The sequence below is a fragment of the Mus pahari genome, chromosome 20, assembly GCF_900095145.1.
Source record: "Mus pahari chromosome 20, PAHARI_EIJ_v1.1, whole genome shotgun sequence".
NCBI classification, from domain to species: domain Eukaryota; kingdom Metazoa; phylum Chordata; class Mammalia; order Rodentia; family Muridae; genus Mus; species Mus pahari.
The window spans coordinates 41,503,159-41,524,536 of record NC_034609.1 but is presented as its reverse complement, the minus strand read 5'-3'; the positions used below and the strand labels follow the sequence as shown (position 1 = coordinate 41,524,536).

General features: G+C 48.9%; 1 protein-coding gene across 1 annotated transcript in view; it reads right to left on the bottom strand.

The window, feature by feature from the left end:
* Cdh13 (cadherin 13) overlaps positions 1–20,121 on the bottom strand; it is a 1,027,905-nt gene extending 1,007,784 nt beyond the window's left edge. Inside the window, exon 1 of the mRNA XM_021220018.2 lies at positions 19,834–20,121. Within this exon, the coding sequence (XP_021075677.1) occupies positions 19,834–19,878 (45 nt within the window). The 5' untranslated portion in view covers positions 19,879–20,121. The remainder of the gene's footprint in view (positions 1–19,833) is intronic.
* Positions 20,122–21,378: the final 1,257 nt, after the last annotated feature.

Here is a 21,378-nt window from a genome sequence, read left to right as displayed (position 1 = left end):
AAGATGGTTACTTTCTGCGTCATCTTGTGCAGCAGACTGGGGATCCAGATGGGCTTTCTCAGGATGCACCGGGTAATCAAGCTTCAGTTTCTTAATACATGAGTGAGTGGTTAGGACACTGGTTCTTAACCTGGGGTTTGTGACCCCTTCAGGGATATAATAGCCTTTCTCAGGGGTCACATATCAGATATCCTGCATAACAGATATCTATATTATGATTCATAATAGTAGCAAAATAACAGTTGTGAAGTAGCAATGGAAATAACTTTATGGCTGGTGTCACCACAACACGGGGAACTGTATTAAAGGGTCACAGCATTAGGAAGGTTGGGAGCCACTGGGCTTGGAGCTCTGCTCAGTTCCCACCTGGAGGGTGCCAGGCAGGCACTGGCTAAGGTTTTTCACAGACTCCAGCTAATCCTCCGGAAAAAGGAGATTAAACTGCCCTCCTATGTTTCAGATACAAAGACAGATAGTAAGCAGAGAGTCACAGGATTCTCTGAAGAACAAGGAAGAGTGAAGTTGAGTCAAATCCTGGCTACTTGGTGGCTCCCCTCTGGCCTGCAATTGTTTTGCCTCTCCTTTCCTTTTTCTTCCTGCCCTCCTCTCTTCTACCACAGAATTCTCCCTTCCTACCACTGCCTCCATGCCTTAGCCTGTCACTTGTTACTAAGTTCCTGTGTGCCCCGGACTGACCAGTCACTGTATGGATTCCCCCAAAGTAGCCTGGCATCCCTGCCCTGTGCCACATGTGCCCGATCCCCATCATCTGACTGGATGTCCCACAGAGGACCAGTGGACACTCTTCCTGCCAAGCCTGGATTTTCCTCCTTCACCGCCTTCTTGCTTCCTTCCTTCCTTCTTCCCTACCTAAGAGTTTCTCCACTCCTGGTGTTCCGACTTTTCTATTTGAACTTTGTAACACATACCTGTTCATCTACCCATTATAAACATACACATATCTTCCCCTCCGTTCATCTGTCACATATAATATCCATCTTTCCTTCCTTCCATCCATCTATTCATCATACATACACACATACATACATATCCAACCATCCACCTACCCCAGCTACCAACCACTGTCTTCCGTCCATCCATTTCTTCATCCAACCATTGAGCCACCCAGCCATCTAGGAATCCAAGCCAGTCACCAGGAACCCATCAGCCCGTCATATCTATGCACCCATCTCTCCATCCCCCAGCTCATTTCATAAGGTTCTAAGCTTGGACTTGCTCTGACCTTGGGCAGGTGACTTTACTTCTCCAATCTTCCATCACTTCACTTATAGCACAAGAAAATGGAAAAGAACAGCATATAAAATGGTTGTCAGGATTGCATGCAAGAACGGACATAAAGAAACACAATTTAAAGCGGTACCTACTATATATTTACTCCGAGGATAATTTTCATCCACTTAATCGACCTTCAAACACTGGGCTGGACTCTTCCCTTTCCCCTTCCTCCCCTTCTCATTAAGCACCAAGACTCTGAAATCAGACTTGGCCTTTTCTGTGACCTTTATTAGCTTGTAAGTTACAATCTTGCCTCATTTCTCTCCTGATCCAGTACAGCTCCCACCCTGCCCCCAGATTCATTTTTTTTTTTTTTTGGAAGGATTGCTCTCTATTATAGTACCCTCTTTCCCCAAATCCCTGAGGGGGTCAGGATTGATAAAACACTGTTGTAGAGATGATTGAGAGATTTTTCCTTCATTTTCTTTTTCATTTTCTTCTTTACCTTTTCATTTCCTTATCTTTTCATTAGGAATTTAATACAAACACATTGGTAGAGATTTATAAACTAAGGGGCGGAAGGGGATTGCACAGAATCTCGCTATGATAGCGAGCAAATCTGCAGATAAGAGATTGAAATTCTTCCTCTCCCATAGGACAAGGCCTGTAGTGTTAAGAGGATCCAGCAGTACAAACCATCTCATGCCTGATGTTCATTTCTCACTTATATGGTATTTCTCTTGTTATCACCTTCATAGTTATCATCTTTAATGGCTGTGTAATATTCCATTGAGCTGCTTAACCAATTTCCATTTGCTAGAAAGTTAGCCTATTTGTAAGACATTTAGAGCACCAGGCACAGGCAACCACTCAATAAAGTTTGGCTATTACTACTATTTCCAATTTGAGCTATCACATATAATATATAGAAATATTTTATTTTGCACGGCTTCTTTCATACTTAGCTGTTTCCTTAATACTTAAACAAAGATTACTGGCCCAGAGGGCACTGCCGATTTTGTACTGTTTGATTCCAACTCTAGCAGACACCGCTACATCCCTCCCACACCCACCCACACTTCTTCTGGCCTTTTCACAGATGGCTTGATCAACCATTAACTACAGGGGATGTAGACCTCTGTTATAAGACCTTTCCACAGACAACTGACTATCTATCCATGGCAGAGTACTGATGAGAGACTGAAGAAATTCTTCCATTCAATGCTTTGGCCTGGCCAACCATGATACGGGATAAGGGGTTACTTACAAGAGTGTGGGTGATCGAAGGCAGCTCCATCACTGAACAGCCCACCCTAACATGGGTGGGGACTCATGAAAGCTGGACCCCTGGAGGCCCCTGCTTTCCTTGAGGGCTTCTCTAGAAGGCTCTTCTCCATAGCGACTGCTTGTTGCTAATATAAGTTTGGACAAGGTCTCTCTGTGGGTCTTGTAAGTTTTGGGGTTTCTGGGCCTTCTAAGTTTCCCCCAAGTTCTTGAGTATTCTAGGTCTCCCTCCATTTTCAAAATAAAAAAAAAATGTATTTCAGGTTAGAGGAAATCACTAACAACCTCATGGCTCAGTGTTGTCTCTGAGCCTAGTGCCCATCGAGCTGTGCTTGAGTCTCAGAATTGATGACATCTGGGGCAGTTTTCAAACAATGTCAATTCAGACCTGAGACATCAAGGCTAGAGGCCACATGTCCTTAAGGTGTGATGCTTACTGAGGATGCTGTACTCCTGCTCCCAATGGTTCCCAGGAGACTTAAGCCCCAGGCCCCTCAGTAGTAACGGGCTAAATAACAGAACCCTGGGGTCATTGGTTCTCTTTCCTCCCTGCCCCTTGAGTGCCTCCCCACACGGTTCCGTTGAGCTCAAGCCCTCCACAAATTGCTTTGGGGAAAACTCAAACTACAGCAACACAAGTTGCAAAACCATCCAGTCTGTTCCATATTAGAAACAACTTGGATTATTTTTTGAGGTCTCACTGATCCTCAGATCAGTAGATATATACGGTAGAATACCCCAGCAGTAATACTGGCTGGGCGTCACTGCCCTTGCTTTATAGGCTTCCTAACAGGGGTACAACCCATGTGAGCCACTTGAAGATGGCCATCCAGGTCCACAGTGGCAGGTCTGGGATTCAAACCATAATTCTGCCTTCTCCCCAAGATTCAACAGGGTCTCTGGCTGTCCTGGAGACTGGGCCCCTTGAGCAGCCAGAAATCTGCCTGCCTCTGCCTCCTAAGTGCTGGGATTAAAGGACCCTGGCTGGGCCCTGGACTCTTAATGGCTATGCTGTCCTGCCAGGCACTTCTGGAAGCAATCAAAAGTCTTGTGGCTAAAATAACAGCAATACTATTAATAGTGATCACCCCGTTGTACCGATCCAGTGCCACCACCCTGCATTTGCACTGACCGGCTCTCAGAACTGTCTCCATTGCCTCCTGAACATGCTATGAGTATTTCCACATTGAATCTGGACTTACATTTCTCTCAAGCTCATAAATTCTCTTGGCTAGATTCTATTTCTTCCACTGTGGACTTGATCTCTTACCATTTTTACCTCCTTCCAACCATCCCTGTGACTAACACGCAGAATTCCTCTCTGCTGCTTCTAGAAGGAAAGCGTTAAGAGATACCTCATAGTGACAACCAGAAGCACCCAGAATTGATCAGGCATCATTCAAGCCAGAAACACCACTTCTCTGTGTTCTTCTTTGACTTCCTGTAACTTCCTCCTCCTCTTCCTACTGCCTAGACCTCAACTGTCTTCCATGTCTTCATCTCCAAGTGCTTAAAACTTCAGAGAGACCATCTCAAGCTTGAAAATGAAAGCCATTGAGTGTGGCCTAAGCACAAAGGTTGTGTGGAGGGCTCAGTTCTAACTTCTCTCATTCGCTCTGATTAAATGTCAGGGTTTGTGACGTCATTGGTCAACTGGTCAACAACTTTGTCTATTGGAGATGCAAATATTTTTTAATCCCATAGTGCAGAGACCCTAAAGACAGCATCATATTTCACACTAATCACTTTCGTCCCAACTTTGCAATCTTACCCTAGCATCCCTCTGTCTGATTCTTCATAATCAGTCACCCGTGCTCCCTAAACACTCTTTGGCATCATCAAAGCATCTTCCTTGTTTCCTCACAGGTGAATGAGGCCCAGAGAACACACTTGTCCTCTGAAACCTCAACCACAGACGGCAGTCGGCTGCCAGGTGTCTTTTCACAGATCCAACTTTAGATGCTGGCCTCTACTGATCACGGGGTGGGGAAAGATGAAAGGTCCCCGTTCTTGTTGGACATGGAGGAAGCTGTGCTTTGGGGCTGGTGTGAAGAATCGGCTGACTGTAATTTGGGTTGCAATGAACAATCTCATGGGGGCTGTCCCTTATTAATGGAGGGTGCTGAACAACATCTTCATCTTTGGCTTGCCACTGGTGAGCAGCATCCCACTCCTCCACTGTACAAGTGCCTGGGGTGGAGCAGTTGCCCCCTGTGACCTCACTTCATATGCCTTCAAGATGTCAAGAGCATCTGCGAGCGTTGACAATGACACCCAAAGGGTTCTTCTGGGCGGGCTCACAAAACCCAAAGACATTCTAAAAGCTTCTTCCATTTTCCAAACCTCTACCGACACAGAGCTCTGGCTCCACCCCCAGTGGCTCAATTCAGACCAGAGACTGTTTCTGAGGCTCTCGGGTGGTTCTGAACTAAGAAGAGATCTCTAGAGGCCCATATCTAAGATGCTGGCCATTTGCTTGCCACTGTGTGTGCTATGACTGACTCTCCTCAGAGAGTTCCTTACATGTGCAGTTAAGTCTCGGAAATGCCCATTTTTTAAAGCGCTGACCTCTACCTGGCTTACTTCTTTGGGCCACTGCAGGATTTCCCAAAACAGATGATGCAACTGTATTCTCTACAACACTTATTAGCCCTCTTGTGGACCCAGTGTCTCTTCAAAGCATACTATGTGGTGGTACGTCAAGAAAGCTGACCAATGAGAACAGAGTCAACCCTTCACATGGCTTTACTTATTCTCAGGAATATTTAAGAACTAGAGAAAGAGAGAATTGGAGAGATGGCTCAGCAACAAAGATGGCTGACCTTCCAGAGGACCTAGGTTTGATTCTCAGTACCCACGTGACAGGTAGCAACCATCTGTAACTCTAGTTCCAGAAGATCTGATGCCCTCTTATGCCTCCATTGGGACCAGGCAAGCATGTGGTACGCAGACAGACATGCAGGCAAAATGCCTGTATACATAAAATAAAAATAAAATACATATTTAAAAAAAAAAAGAAGTAGGGAAAGAGGCTGGAGAGGTGGCTCAGTGAAAAAGACACACATACACACCAAACTAGGCAAAGTTAATAGGCTCCATCACAAGCTGTCCCGTGCTCTGAAGTTGTATGTCCCCAGGCATTAGTGCCCAGTCCAACTACACCTGTTCCTTAAAGCTGCAGACCCAGGAAGGCACAGATAGCCCCCAAGCTTTGCCTTTGCAAAGCCATACATGACAACACTGACCTGAGCCTGGCCAGGAGACCAGCCCTCGGCTGCCCTTTCTGAGCACAGCTAGCAATTCAATCACTGAGTACTTTTTTTTTTTTTTTTTTTTTTTTTTTTTTTTTTTTTTTGGTTTTTCGAGACAGGGTTTCTCTGTATAGCCCTTGGCTGTCCTTGAACTCACTTTGTAGACCAGGCTGGCCTCAAACTCAGAGATCTGCCTGCCTCTACCTCCCAAGTGCTGGGATTAAAGGTGTGTGCCACCACACCTGGCCAGTCACTGAGTACTTAAACACACACACACACACACACACACACACACACACACAAAGAGCTAACCTATCTGTGAGGGCAAAGGAAGCATCTTCAGAGTGTGGGGGTCTGGGACTTTCCGACGGTGGTGTCCTTAAGTGGAAAAGCAAGAGGTACTGGCTGACACAAGCCCTACCCCATGAGGCTTAGACCCCCTCCCCATCACTGCCCAGTCTGTCAGAGTCTTTGATTGACACAAGGCCATGGCTCATGCTGATTTGGGTAAATCCTAAATCCTTCCAGAACATGGTATCAACTTGAGCATAATTCCAGTCATAGCACACCAACTAAGTCCATGCCTCTCGCTTCTTCTTGCTCCCATGGAAGGGAGGTCCCCCCTGCCCCCCCCCCCAGAATTGGAACAGGGCATATCCAGACACTAAATTCTCAGCATAAAGGAGATTTATTACCCAAGAGGGGCAATCAGTGAGCAGTGTGTGTGTTAGTGTTGGTTGGGGGTGCTACAAAGGCAGCAACAGCAGCAACTGCAATCAAAAAAGGCAAAAGAAGGTGTTCCTGCAGCAGTGGGGTTTTAAGAGGGAAAGTTAGGGAGCCTGTGCTAGGGTTGAGTTGGTAAATCCTGATCAGATGTGTTAGCCAAATCATGAATTTTGACTGTTGAACCTTGGTGTTTGGTCTCAGGAATGAGTCAGTGACCAAATAATTTACTTGGGGCTAGCTTTAAGAATATAATCTAACGGTTCTTAGCAAGGATGAGAAGGGCAACGGACAAAACCTTTTAGCACCACGTTTAGCATGCTTGGGCCTGCTAGAGCCCTCCACTCCGCCCCGCTCTTCCTGAGCTGCCCAGGGGTGAGGAAACTCTTTCTCCTCCAAGTGTCCTGTCAGCCCCTTAGACAGGGAGCCTGAGCTGGGCTAACAACCCAGTAGGTGAAGAGGATCCTTAAAGCACTTTACAAGTCAGCAAAAGAAAAGTGGAGAGCCCTGGCTTTGTTCCTAATGGGCTCCGGTTACCTGCCGCTCTGGGCCATACAGGTGACTTTAATTGGATGAATCCATGGGAAAAAAATCCGTGCTGCCAGCAAACGTGAGATGCAGGCCCAGACTACCTAGTTCTCTATCTTGGTGCTGCACCTTGCCAGCACACCATCTTTCTCTCTAGTGGAAGGGACAGGAAAGTGCAGTGGTTAGTTTCCAAAGTCAACTGGATTTAGAGTCACCAGGGAAAGACACTACTGCGTCAGCCCGTGACATGGGGTGGCCACCATCTTATGGACTGCACTGGGCTCCAGGACTGAGCAAAAAGACGAAAGCACACTGAACAAACCCCGGCATTCGTTTCTCCGGGCTTGCTGACTGTGGATGCCACGTGACCTGCGTCCTCCCGCTCCGCTCCTGGTGCCAAGACACCTCGCAGCAACAGACTGTGCCTGTGAACCGGATCAAAATAATCCCTTCCTCCCTCAAGTTACCTCTTGGCAGGTGTTTGGCGCCAGTAATGAGGGAGGGCGGCGAGTCCAGTCATTTTCTGCAGCAGCCAAGTTCGTGGATGTAAAGATGCAATGGGACCATTCATGGTGCGTGCCTGCAGCAAAGGTCCTGTATGCGGGCACCAAGCACCCAGAGCCCTGTACCCGGACTGCCCTGACCCAGAGCTGCTTGGTTTTCTGTCTAATCACACTTCACTGAGACACAATTAATATGACATGATTTGTGTCAAAAATATACCTTCCTGTGGGCTTAGGTAATATGTTCATAGCACTGGTGGGCGTGGATCACCCCTACTATCGCATTTCAAAACATTCCTAGCATCCCAAAGAAACACCCATACCCTCAAAGTCCCTTCCTCTGGCCCCTCCCAAGCCGTAGGCAACCACTAACCTGTTTTCTGTTTCTGTGGATTTTCCTGCCCTTAACAGTTCCTTCCATTGCATAGACCCATATGACATGTGGCCTTTTGTGTTTGAGACTGAGTTTGAGTCTCCACCCCAAAGCTGGGTGACCTTTATCGGGCCTCTGGGGTCCTTCCCCATATGGCCAATGGAATCAGAGTGGATTCTTCATTACAAAGACTTGGTAAGCCAATCCATTCAAAGCTCTGGAGACAGTCCTTCATCGGCAACACCACACAGAAAGGACTCCTCACCTAAAGTCAACACCACACAGACAGCCACTATTTTGCTGCTGTTATTTCTGTCTTTGCAGCTCTCCTGCCCTTACTGAAAGGCTGACTGGGATAAAAAGATAAAAATAAAAATAAGGTGCATACCCAGGGGTGGAAGGTATGGCCAGGAGCCCAGCTTAAATGAATGCAAGGAGTCTCATCATACACACATTTAACAATCACAAATCCAGTTCTTTCAACGGGGGCAGGGGGGGAAGACAGAAGGAAAAAGAACAATGTCACTACTGCAATTAAGTGTTGTGAAATTATATCTTGCCTGTATTCTTTGTTATGCGCTGTACATGGCTGCATGCATTATACATTTTTTTTTCCCATATTGATTACAGCACAGGCTTGCATACACAAAACCACGCACACTGCACTTTAATGGGCAACTTCAAAGATTTCAAGGTTAATGACAACTCTGTGTTTGCTTTAAACCCTGACTTTATAACCCAACCTCTGAGTAAAATTCAACTCCATTGTATGTCAACAATGCCAATTTAGAATTATTCCAGATGAATTAAATCAACAATAACAACGTGGAATCTCTCTAGATGAATTCAACCAACCAACCCACAGTCCAGAGCTGGATGTGAGGCTGCAATTGACTCCGATTGTTCAGCATCCATCCAGGGAGCACCAATTCTGTTCTCCACAAACTCACAGCATCACAGGGCTCAGAGGGTGGCAGAAGCAAGTTAAGCAAACCTGGGAGTATAGTAATCTGTTACCCAGGAGCTAACGATAGGAGAGGCAGGAACTGTATATAATCTCTCTCTCTCTCTCTCTCTCTCTCTCTCTCTCTCTCTCTCTGTGTGTGTGTGTGTGTGTGTGTGTGTGTGTGTGTCTTTGTCTATCTCTGTCTCTCTGTTTCTGCCTCTATTTCTATCTGTCCGTCTCTCTTTGTCTTTCTAGTTCTCTGTCTCTGCCTCTCTGTCCCTCTTTCTCTCTCTCTCCCTCTATGTATACGAATGTGTATGTCTGTCTCTGTGTCTCTCTGTTTCTCTTCCTATCTCTCTGACTGTCTCTTTCTGCCTCCCCCTCTCTGTCTCTTCCTCTCCATCTCTCTATCTCTGTCTCTGTCTCTGTCTCTGTCTCTCTCTCTCTCTCCTGCTTTATCATACTTCAAAGCACTCACTGCCACATGATGGACAGCCTATGTATCCCTGCTCAGTTTTGTCACTGTGACTATTCACTGAAAGACATCTGGTCTACCTTCCTCACTTCTGCATTCCCAAGACCTTCTAGGGGGTTACACCCTTAGCAGGTGTTTGACAGTGATGACTTACTGAATGAGTAGGTGAGGGTCATTTCTTTCAGATTCCTTATTTTCCTCCCATCTGATGCCCTACAGACAACTGCAGTTCACTCCTCTCATCTCAACTTGCTTACTTATGAATTACCTCAAAGGAGTGGGGAAATGTTCTATATCAAAAAACGAGGCTAAGGTAGCAATCCAGGGCATTCACAGAGTGTGACCACCTAACGGGGAACGGAGTATACAGAGATGCTTGCTCACCCCAAATCAGAAGGCTCAACAGAATGCTCATCAAATGAGGATATGCTTCTGTTGACAAAGCTCAGTAAGAGGGCCAGAGTTGGGATCCCTAGAACCACATAAAAGCCAAGCAGGTGTGGCCACCTCTTGTCATAATCCCTGCACTCCAGAGGCAGAGATGGGGTCCCTAGGGCAAGCTAGCCAGCTAGATAGGCCAGAATCGGTGAACTCTGACTTCAGAAAGAGACCCTGCCTAAAAGGGGAGAATGGTCAAAGAAGACACCTTCAGGCATCTGCATGCGCACACGTTTCCATACACAGACAAATATGCATATACAGCCATGTCCCCACTCACATGTAAACATGCATACACACACTCACAACAACCAAAATAAAATAAATAGAGATAAAAATCTTAAAAAGAAATGTCCAGGGCTGGTGAGATGGCTCAGTGGGTAAGAGCACCCGACTGCTCTTCCGAAGGTCCAGAGTTCAAATCCCAGCAACCACATGGTGGCTCACAACCATCCGTAACAAGATCTGACGCCCTCTTCTGGAGTGTCTGAAGACAGCTACAGTGTACTTACATATAATAAATAAATAAATCTAAAAAAAAAAAAAAAAAAAAAGAAATGTCCATTACCACGGTCCTTTCTTCCATCACTGGCTGTATTGGGGGGTGGGGAGTGGGGTGTCCCTGGGACTCCTGACAATGGCAAATGGGATACCATATACTTATACCAGGGTCCCAGACCAACAGTCCCCACACCTGCATGCCTCTCCATTCTTCTGCTCAGGAACCTCCCAAACCATGGAGGCTCATCAGAGAGGCAAAGGCTCCAGAGAACTACAGCGGAGTGNGGGGGGGGGGGCACCAGGAAGAGAGCACCAGCAGAAGGTGGGCACAGGTGGGCACAGGTGACATCTACCTGTCTGTCAGTCTTTCAGATGGGTGATTCAAATCTTCCATAGTCTTCCTGTGCAGACTCCAGCAACCATGAGCTCGCTTCCCACAACAGGATCAGACCAATGCAGCAGTCAACACTGGTTTAGTGGCATTCCATCACTGGGTCTCTACTCATCCACTTCTGAGCCCTGGGTCACCTTTCAGATTAGTCCTTGGCACCCAAGCTTGTATCTCTCCATTGTTATTTGGGAGAACTCAAACCAAGACACTGACTGAGTTAACACTCCCATGCATTTGAATAACAAGGAAGCTTTAAGGGTAATACAGCCCCACCCCCAGCCCCCATAACCAATGAGAGCTAAATTCAAACCTGTCTTAAAGCTGCTCTGGAAACTTACCATGGACTTTCATTGGGGCCTATGACTTAGCAGTGGAATTCTGTATAAAGGAGAAGCTGGGGAGGGGGGTGGGGTGGAGGTGGAAGTCTGTTTCCTTGCCAGCAATCATGACCATAATCACTTATAAGTATCTTTACCACTTATCAGGCCTCCCTGGAGCTCCAAATCCATGAGTGTATGTGTGTGTGCACCAGCAAACATGTAAGTAACCTGTTTGTATAGGCTCATGTACATCTATGTGTATGTATGCAGAAGCTACCTGCCTTTCCTCGGGTATTATCCACCTTGGCGTTCATTGGGGTTCTCATCTGGTTTTGAGACAGAATCTCATGAGGTAGTCCTGGCTGGCCCAGCCCTCACTATGTAGGCCAAGCTGGTCTTGATCTTACAGAGAGATCCATTTTATAGATGAGACCACTGAGGCTCCTTTGCTAAAGGTTGCACTGTGAATGAGATGAAGACTTGAAATCACTTCCCAGTTCATGGCGCGTGGGAGTCAGTTAATAATAGCTTCCGAGACAGCCATTGTGATGTTTTAGGGAACTTACAGGTTGGTAGGTGGAAACCACCCACGGTGGGAGTATTTACACTACAGAAATGGTCAAATAGTGCAAACCACATGGTTCAGGTCTTTTTTGAAAGAGGGAAAGAAAGAGCGATCCAGTTGTTAGGCATCTGGCAGAGCCCCATTGCCTGGCACCCAGTTGGATAGTCTTATCCTGTGCACAGAACATGGAAGTTACTGCCGACACACCTTACTCTGGAAGACAGGCTTGTTAGCATTCGTCAAATGACGCTGGAAGTGGGAGATCATTATTTGCTCCATGTTAGAAATATTTCTAGCACTGCTTATTGAGTGTTCACAAAACCATTAAAAAGCTTGGCAAGGCTCCTCTCGAATATCTTTTGCATGAAAAGTCTCGGAGATTGGTTAATTGCAGAGGCTTTACCTGCGTCACTCCAATCAAGGACATACACAGGCTCCTATGGTGACACTGCAGGCCCGCCCCATGAGTGCCCTGAACCACTTATCTCAAATGTCTTGTCCCCTCTCCTCTAGATGCCTACCCTCCATGAACTCAGGCCCACAATACCCTCTCCCGGCCACATCCCCCTCCAGACATCTGCTATCCTGATGCTGGATGACCTTCTGGAAGTGGGAATCAAACTGTGCCACTCCTTGTGATCTACAGAGCTGCCCACCACTTGGAAACAAACACTGAAACTCTTGAAGTGACCAACAAAGGCCCAAGGACTTACCGCCTCTTGGCCACACCCCTTCCCCTTCTGCACAGAGGCATTACCCAGTCTGTGCCTTCCTCCTGGAATGCCTCTCCCATGCTCACCTTCTCCTAGGCTTCGGTACACTTACTTCCTCCTGAAGCTTTGCGCTCCGTCGCAAGGCTGTCAGAGAAGTCTCCTAGACCTTGTATCTGGGTCTGATGCCTTCCTGACTTTCATTATCCATCTGTTCATCCATTCATGCTTCCTGGGTGCCTACGCTGTGCCGGGCACTGTTGTGAGCCACAGGAATACAGACTTGGATGAATCAGAGGACAGCAATATGTGCCATCATGGGGTGGATACTTCAGCTAGCGGCCAAAGATAAAGAGTGGACAAGCGCAGTACGTGTGGTTCGAAACGTGCCTGTTCAACCTCACACCGCTGTGTTGCCTTCCTCTGTGGTGGTTGTCTTGCTTTTAAATTATTCATTAATTGATATTGATCCCCCCCCCCCGCCAAGCAGAGCCCCCAAGAGAACAGAAACTGAATCGGTCATATTAGCAGCAGGACCTTAAAGACACCACTGTTATATGAAACACAGTCGACTGCCACAGAAATCCTAGATATCTGCGGGCATAGTGGTCCAAAGTGAATTCTCCTGAGAGCAACTTAGTTCAGTCAGTCCTGAGGTCTGAAAGAGAGAGTCCCCGGTGGGTGGTTGAATCCCTCGCCACACACCCCTTTGAAAAGTCTCTATGCACCTAACTTTGCCTGCAATTTTGACTTGAACCAAGGGCCAGCCAACTTCTTCTGCAAAGAGACAGACGGCGCTGAAGGCCAGCCAGCTTTGACTCTGTTGTTAAAGCACAAAGCAGCCCGTAACAATTCTATAAACGAAGGAGGAGTGGCTTCGGTCCAAGAAAACTATTTATAAGAACGAGCTTCAGGCAGGAACCAGCCCACAGGCTATAACTTGTCACCTCTGAGTCAGATGTCCCCAAATGCCTACAGCTCCTGGCACTTGAGGATGAGCTTGCCCAGCCCAGCCCAGCTATGGATCCTACCTCGATTCTAAAGCACACGCCTGAGGAGGACACAGCCGCCATCTCTGTCATGGATCACACAACACAAATGTGACTCTCCCACCTGGAAGCGAGGGAACAGCCTACGGGGACCAGAGGCAGGGATGAAGGCTGCCACCTTCCCTTGCAGGTCTCCAGGCTCTGCAGGAGGGTGAGCTCACTGCTGGCCCTCCCTGGGCATGCGTCAATGCTTCCACCCTCCACCCAGCCCATCTTGTGTTCATCTGGGAGACACGGGGTCTTTGTGCCTCTACAGAAGATGGGTGACACTGGATGGTGTCTTTGAAGTTAGATGTGACATGCCAAAACATGCCTGTTGCTAATGTTAATTTTCAAGAACTTGACTTTGGCCGGCAGTGGGAAAAAAAATCACTTGACTTCTGGATTGTATAGTTATTTTTACCCTCCCTTGGGGGGTGGGGGCTGGAGGTTGTAGCTACGGCAAAGAGTCCTCAGAGGCCTGCTCACTACAATGGGATGAGACACACAGGTTACTGTAATGTTTGTGGAGCCAGAGAACATCTACAGCACTGGCACTGCATTCAGGACCACAGTGAGAATCAAATGTTCAAGACAGATGTGGAACATCACCAGCAGTTTGGGGGTTTGAATGAGAAATAGCCTCCATTGATTGGCTCAGGGGTTGAACACTCGGATCCCACTTGGTGGTGCCCTCTGGGGAGCTGAGGTCCCCTTGCTGAAGAAGTATATCCCTGGGCGGCAGGCTTTGGGTTCATAGCCTTGCCTCACTTCCAGATTGTTCTCTGCTTCGAATTTGCAGTTGAGAATGTGATTTCTCGGCTTCCTGCTCTCTCCCATATCCCCCACACCCCCGCTCCTGAAACATGGGGGATGTGGAGGGTGTAACATATCACAGGTCACATATCATATCTCTAACGTACCAGGGTTCACAGTGACTCAGCACTGCAGGGACACTGTAGGTCTACATGCCACTACTGTGAGTGGAGCCTCGGTCTGGGTACTGTTAATCCCCAAGAACACTGATAATAGTGTCCTGGGGGGAGGAGGGGTGGCCTTGGTGTACCCACACCCACATCCGTGTTTTTCATCCTAGGGATCCAAAAGCCACCTGCTCCTCCCTTTCATCGTCCTCACTACTGTGTGTCACTATTACTATGTGAATGTGTGGCGTGTGTGCACATTTGGGGGGGGGAGTACACACACTTGCGTGCACTTGTTCAGAGTCTACAGGAGAGCATAGGGCGCCCTGCTCCACCACTCCCTGTCGTGTTCCCTTGAGGCAGGTTTTCTCACTGAATTTGGAGGGAGGCTGGTGGCCACCAAGCGCTAGTGATCCTTCTGCCTCCATCTGTCATGGCGCTGGGGGTTTCAGGCACATTGGTTGGGGGGATTTTAAAACCCAAGTCCTGATGCTTGTACAACACACACTCTTACCCACAGGGCCAATATCCCACGCGTGCGCAACTTCCTTTTAAAGTAGTATGTCACTAAGAAGTTATCCACGTTGATTGGACTGAGACTCAGTTTATGACAGCAGAATCATTCAGTCAGTGATGAGTTCAATGATGTGGAATTCCTATAGTGGGCGCTGTGCTGCTTCAGGGAGGGGCTGGGGAAGGTTTCTGGCCAAAAGCAAAGCAGGTTCTGCCCGAAAGGGGCAGTAGGGACTCTGCTCCTGCCAACCAGCACCACTTAGAAAGAGAGCTTACATAGCCAGGGCCACTGAGTTTTCAAGAAATGCAGGGAACCTGGAACATCTTTCAAAGGTGTTGATGTCATGAATTTTAAAAGGTTTGGGCACCAGTTGCTGCCTCCCCCCTCCCACCCTTGGGTTCAAGCAGACCAGGGGCTGCCAGTCTGCAAGCCCTGTCCAGAAGCCAGAGTAGAATCCTTGGGACATATCCCAGGCAGCAGATGGCTGGAGCTCCAGTCTGCTAATCACCCAATCCACCTCCTCCACTGGGTTCTGCCTAGGTGGGGAGATGTCTCTGATGCCAGTTCTCCTCACTGGTCTTAACCCAAGAGAGAAGGAGGTCTCTCACTCTTAACCCAAGGATACAGCCACCATCCCACATCTGTGGTGGCAGAGGAGACGAGCCCTGGAGAATTGTGCTGGCAGCATCCCTCAGGAGGCCAGATTCTCCAAGGCGTCTGGACACCTTGCTGACAGCTAAATGGAAGGAGGGCCCAAGCCTCTGGCTACTTGATTTGATTCTATGGGACTGGTCATTGTGATCGGATGACAGACGAATATTTCCTTCTCCTTTGCAAGAGGTGCTGGGGCACAAGCTGAGACTGGAGACTGGGGGATTCACTCTTCTAGATAGTGTGTCTTGGGGAAAAAAAAAAATTATCTTCTTTCCCAGACGGAATGGTTTCTGCTTCTGCTGCCTGAAGAACACAAGCCAGATTCAACCAAAATCAAAAGGCCAGGAAATGTCCAAACTTCATCACAGTCCAGACTGCATTGTCTACAAAGCCCTTTGAAAATTACTCCTGCGCTCACCCTTCTAGGGAAGGAAGGGTGGAGGAGTAAAGATAGAACAGAGACCACAGCAATAAGATGAAGGGAAGAGAGAAGGAAGAACAGTTGGATGGGGAATGATAGAACCTCCCATCCAGGACAGCGTGTAGCAGAAAATCTGGAATAAAGAGACTTTCTTTCTGAAGGACCCGCTTTGCTTCACAGGAATTCTCCAGAATGAGAACTGCAGGCTCGGGAATTTTGTAAGGCTGTGGATGGAGCCCCCTTCTGGAGAAAAATTTTCACCAGGTACAAAACAAGATCAAACCACACAAAGATGGGCATGTGTACGCACACAATGCGACCGCTGACCGATTTTAGGCCGTTAAGATAATGTGCCTGTCAGCCAGGGAGGAATCGAACGCGCAGCTTTGCCTTTTCCTTGACTTCCACAAAACAGAAGTTACCTGGGCTCCTCGGGTCGCTGTGCTTTTAGACAGAAAGGAAAGATGGGGCTTTGAAGACCTGCGCTCCTCTCCCTTCATCTAGAGAGTTAATTTCAGGTGACCAAATGATGGTCATAGCTGATTATCATAGTCAAGTTCTAGTTCCTGAAGATAGTACCATGGCTGGGTATAATTTTTTTTTGGGGGGGGGGAAGGATGGGTGATTTTACTTTAACACACAAAGGAGCCTTCTAGAAGAGAGGAGGTATCAGAGGAAGATCTGCTAAGAAGACCAGAAGACCTCTGAGGCTTCCGGTGGTGGAATTACATAAATCCAGGTCACTTACTCAGCCTGGCGGTGTATTAAAACTATTTTGGGGTTGGCTAAAAATATTTATAAGAATGTTTAGACATGTGAACTTTTACCACTTTAAATCCTTGGTCCCCTAGAACTTTTGAAACAGTGCGGGCTGCCTTAAGCAGGAGCCACAGGCTGGAGGTACCCTCTCGGGCTCTGAGCCCCTGCCCTCCTCGTAAAGGCTTTGCCAATGAACCAGGCTCTTAAAATAGACCGGGCAGAGTGGCGGCCACATGAGAAGATGTGGAGAGTGGCTTAAAGTCCTGGAAGGCCAGACTCTCTCTGTCAGGGAGAACTTTCCCACTTCAAGCCAACAGCACAGAATCCCAGGGAACACAGGGAGGGACAGTCTCAAGACCTGAGCCACTCCCTAGAAGTTAATTCTTGGGGGATTGCTCATGCATTGTGCGAAGCTGGGCTGGGTGGAAGTGCTCCCTCCCAGGAGTGGGCAATCCCTACCACAGTGGAATTTCTAACTCACACTTCTGCTCATTCGGGTCAGTGCCCAAATTCCAGCTGCTGCTTCCGGGACAGGTTTTCCCAGAACACCCAGGGGGAGAGAAAAAAAGGTCTTCCAGTCCTTATTGTTTAGAACCCCCCACCCCCACCCCACCCCCAGCCTACCTCACCCCCAATGCATGCAAGTGTGGAAGGTGGTGAGTCTGCCAATGAGCAGCCAGAGGCTGATAGCTTCCAAGCTGGGCCCAGTGCCTGCTGTACGTTTGACTGCGTGGAAAAACACACACAGGCTTGCCCTAGCTCCGCGGGGCAGTGAGTAATTCGCTTTCTCACATTGTTTTTGTCTTTCCTCTGTTTCCTTTCTGCCTCAGAAAAGTTTGGGTTGGGCTTGTTGACTCAAAGGCACTGAGACACCCCCCCCCCACACACACACACGTTCATTTTTCTTGAAGGCACAAAGACCCACACCACTATCCCCCTGCATTTAAGCCTCTTGTTGGTGAACTCCCGCAGCACCTTGCACAGGGTGGAGACGATTTCTCCTCCAGGTGCCTCAGCCGGAGAACAACAGTCACTATCTTCATGCAGATGAGCGCTCTGATTATGCAAGACAATCAAAGTGAGAGCTAACCCCCCCACCCCCCCAGGGCTGGCCATTTATTTCCAGTTCAGAAGCAACTGAGTGGGCTTTCAAAGCCACCTTTGCCAGCCAGCCCTGCAGGAGGAGAAGACAGCCCAGTTGCTCTGCAGAGGTGCCCAGTAGGAAACCCCTAAGCCCCCCTGGCAGGCTCTCTGGAGCTCTTCCCCCCCCCCCCGCCCAGTCTGCTTTGCTCATAGAAAAGCATCCGTTTGAATGAGCCCTGGAACCTAATACATACTAAGACAGGAGAACTAGAAACATCCTGGGGAAGGCAGGAGTCCATGCCCCAGATGCCAACCGCTCCCAGAGAGGCGGGACTTGTGAAATACACTGCCTAGGGCTGCCTGTTGCACGCTGCCTGGTTCACTCAGCAGGTCCAAGGCTGCTGATGGTAATAGATTCTTCTACTGTGGAGAGCCTGGAAGCTCAGCTAGGGTGAACAACTTGCCCATGGTGGGTCTACTAGCAGTAGAGGACAGGAAGGATCTGTCTGGATCTTTCTACCCAGGTGTGCTCTGCCCCACCTTGCTAACTTAAGAGGCACACAACCTTCTCTGCCTTAGGGATAGTTCGAGCCCTGGAGAGGTGGGGAGCTGCTTCCAAAGCAACCATGGGATCCTTTGCAGGGCCCTAGAGAATCAGCTAGAAACCCTCTAATAGAAAAGAGCAACAACTGTGTGTACCCCAGGACACTGTGTGTCCACTGACAGAGATGTCAGAAGTCAGGACAGGAGAGCCTGCCCAGCAGGGAGCATCTGACTCTTTCTCACTCGGGGTCCTGGCAGGGTCACACACACACACACACACACACACCCATGGGTCGTTTCTATGGTCATTGCATTTCTGGGGTGCCGGCTCCCCTCCAGCAGCCATCTCCCCTTACAAGGCTTCCTACAGAACCCTGACTTTCTCTCCAGTTTCCCACTTCATGCACAAACCCGTGCCTCTTCCACTGGCACCCAAGAATCCTGCCCAGAAACTCAACACCCATGCCTCAGGCATTCCCGTCCCCCCCCCCCGTCCCTCCCCCCTCCCCGTTCTCTCTGCATGGCCCTGCACTTCTGCAACTACCCACTTGTAGACTGCCAACTCTGGGTCCCAGAGGCTGCCTAAAAGGACAAGGAGGGACCGAGCCAGTATGCCAGTATGCTTCCTGGAGCTTCAGTCCTTAGAGGAGAGCTGGGCGTGCCCCCTCAGCCTCCAGTGCCTCTGGCTTGTCCCCTAAGTATTGCTTTCCTACACCCAAACTTCCAGGGATCCGCGAGCTTCAGCCGGGCTGAAGAAAGCTCCAACATGCCTCTCCTGCTCTCCCAACCCTGCCCTGGCACCGCAAGGATCTGGAGGGTTATCCGCCAGGCAGCTGTAGCCTGGTGAGGAAGCTTGAACTTTTCCTTGTGCTCAGCGCCACCCGCCCGCCCGGGGAAGACAACAGAGGCTGCAGCCTGGGCTCGGGCAGCAGCTCCAGCTGTCTGGACAATGGGGGCCCAAGGGGCTGGGGGTAGTGGGCCTGTGCTATGGAGAAGGGACCGTGCTCAGGCCCCTTTGAGCCTGGAGCTGGAGAGCTGGAAGACCCCAAAGCGGGAGCGGCGGGCGCCTTGCTTTGAAAGACAGCAGCAGCCGGGCTGCGGAGATCCGCTGGCGGGAGGTGCCTTGCAGCTCGCCAGCCGAGCTGGGCGAAGAGAGGACGAGCACCCCGGCAAGTCAGTGATGCCAGCTCCGGCTTCTCCCAGCCCGGAAGCCGGCTGAACTGAATGGCTCTTCCCCCTTCCCACCCCCCACCCCCCAGGCTAAGGCACTGGGCTACGGGGCAAGCACAATCCCAAGGAGTCGCCTCAAAGGAGTGTGTATCCGATGCATAAACCTCTGGAGGAGGCGAACCAAAGTTACCCCACTTGATGTCAGCCAGGATGTCGCCTTTGCTTGCAAAAAGGCTCTGTCCTCCCCAGAATGAGCTTACACACACACACACACACACACACACACACACACACACACACTAGCCGGCAAGAGGAGCCAGGCTCCTCTAGGATCGGAGCTGAGGGTGACCTCGCATCTGAGCTAGCCGGGTCTATCTGCACGGCGGCTAGCAGAAGCCCCGCGACCCTCCGATTGCTCCTGGCCATCACCAAGCAGGGCGATCTGAATGCAGAAATCTGATGGGAGCGCGCTGACTGCGGCTCACATTCCCTACCTGGGACAGCAGGACGCACAGGGTGAGCGGAGTTCTCGGCTGCATCTTGCCCGACTAGAAGAAGCGCCTGGCGGCGTTTGCATTCACACACGCGGCTGCACTGAGCATATTTTCCGTGGGAGCCAGCCTTTGAGGAGAGGCTCTGCCTCGCCAGCCAGCCAACTTCCCAAATAGATCAGCGGCAGCATCGCGAAAGCATTGGGTAGCGGCTGATGACCAGGACCAATGGCTTTACAAGACGGATTCCTTCATAACGCTCCCTCGTTTTGCATGGCAGATAGGGGCGAGCACCTCGCAGGGAGAGAGCCCCCTCCGAGCAAGGAGGCGGCACGTTGGCTTTTTTTTTTTTTTTTACTCCTGGTACCCAGCCTCACAAATCAGGCTGGGCAATGCCAGCTGATTCCACTTTCCCTAAGAACTGGGAAATTGCACCCGGGACCAGCAGCCACTTCTAACACATTGCAAAAAAAAAAAAAAAGATTCTCTTTATTAAAATGTTAATAAGATCCACTTTATTCCCAATAAATCACAAAAAATGACCCCCGAAGCCCCAGCCCTCTATGCCCGCAAAACCTTGCTGGTAGATTTCTTTGGCTTTGTTTTTCGTTCGCCCTCTCCCCCCTCCACCCCCCCACCCGCAAGCCCCCCTCCCTCACTCGCCCCCAAAGTGGCTCAGCCACCGGTGTGGTGTTTGGTGTTTTTCTGCCATCACCACAAATCACAGAGAGGACAGATCAATTCTAGCTTGCAGGAAAAAATCCATCAAGGAGCAATAGATTTTATTAACTGCTCAGGTGAGGGTGGGACTGGCTGACACTCCACAAGCGTGAACCTAGCACCAAAGCCAGGGGCATGGCTTGAGCAAATTCTGTTTTTTTTCTCCCGGTGGATGTGACCTTTCCAAGTCCCTGAGCTATTCCCAAGGGCTTGCAACAGTGCTAGCCATGGCTCAAGGAATCCTAGAGTTGGGGAGTGTTGGAGATTAGAGAAACAGGGACATGTAAGGCGATTCTTCCCTTGCAGAGATCTAAAGCTAAGGCAGTAAAGTCCTTATTTTCGTGCAGCCTTCTTCCTGAGAGGACTTATGGGTTTTACAATAAAAAGGCATTTATCCAACTGAGATAGAAAACTTGGGCCGCAAGAAAAGTTCAGAAAACTAAAAAACGCTAACTTCCAACTACAAGTGATTTGCTATGATTTGGACAAATGAGCTTCCTAGTGGCCAAGGCAATATGAAAAAAAAATGAATGACATCATTTTTTGTTGTAGAAAATGTGTATAAGTAGCAGGGCAGTGGTGGCACATGCCTTTAATGCCAGCACTTGGGAGGCAGAGGCAGGCGGATTTCTGAGTTCGAGGCCAGCCTGGTCTACAGAGTGAGTTACAGGATCTCCAGGACTATACAGAGAAACCCTGTCTCAAAAAAATAAATAAATAAATAAATAAATAAATAAAAATAAAAAAACTAAGAAACAAAAAATAAAAGAAAATTAAAAAAGAAAGTAAAGAAAATATATATAAGTTGCATTCAATACTGGTATCAAT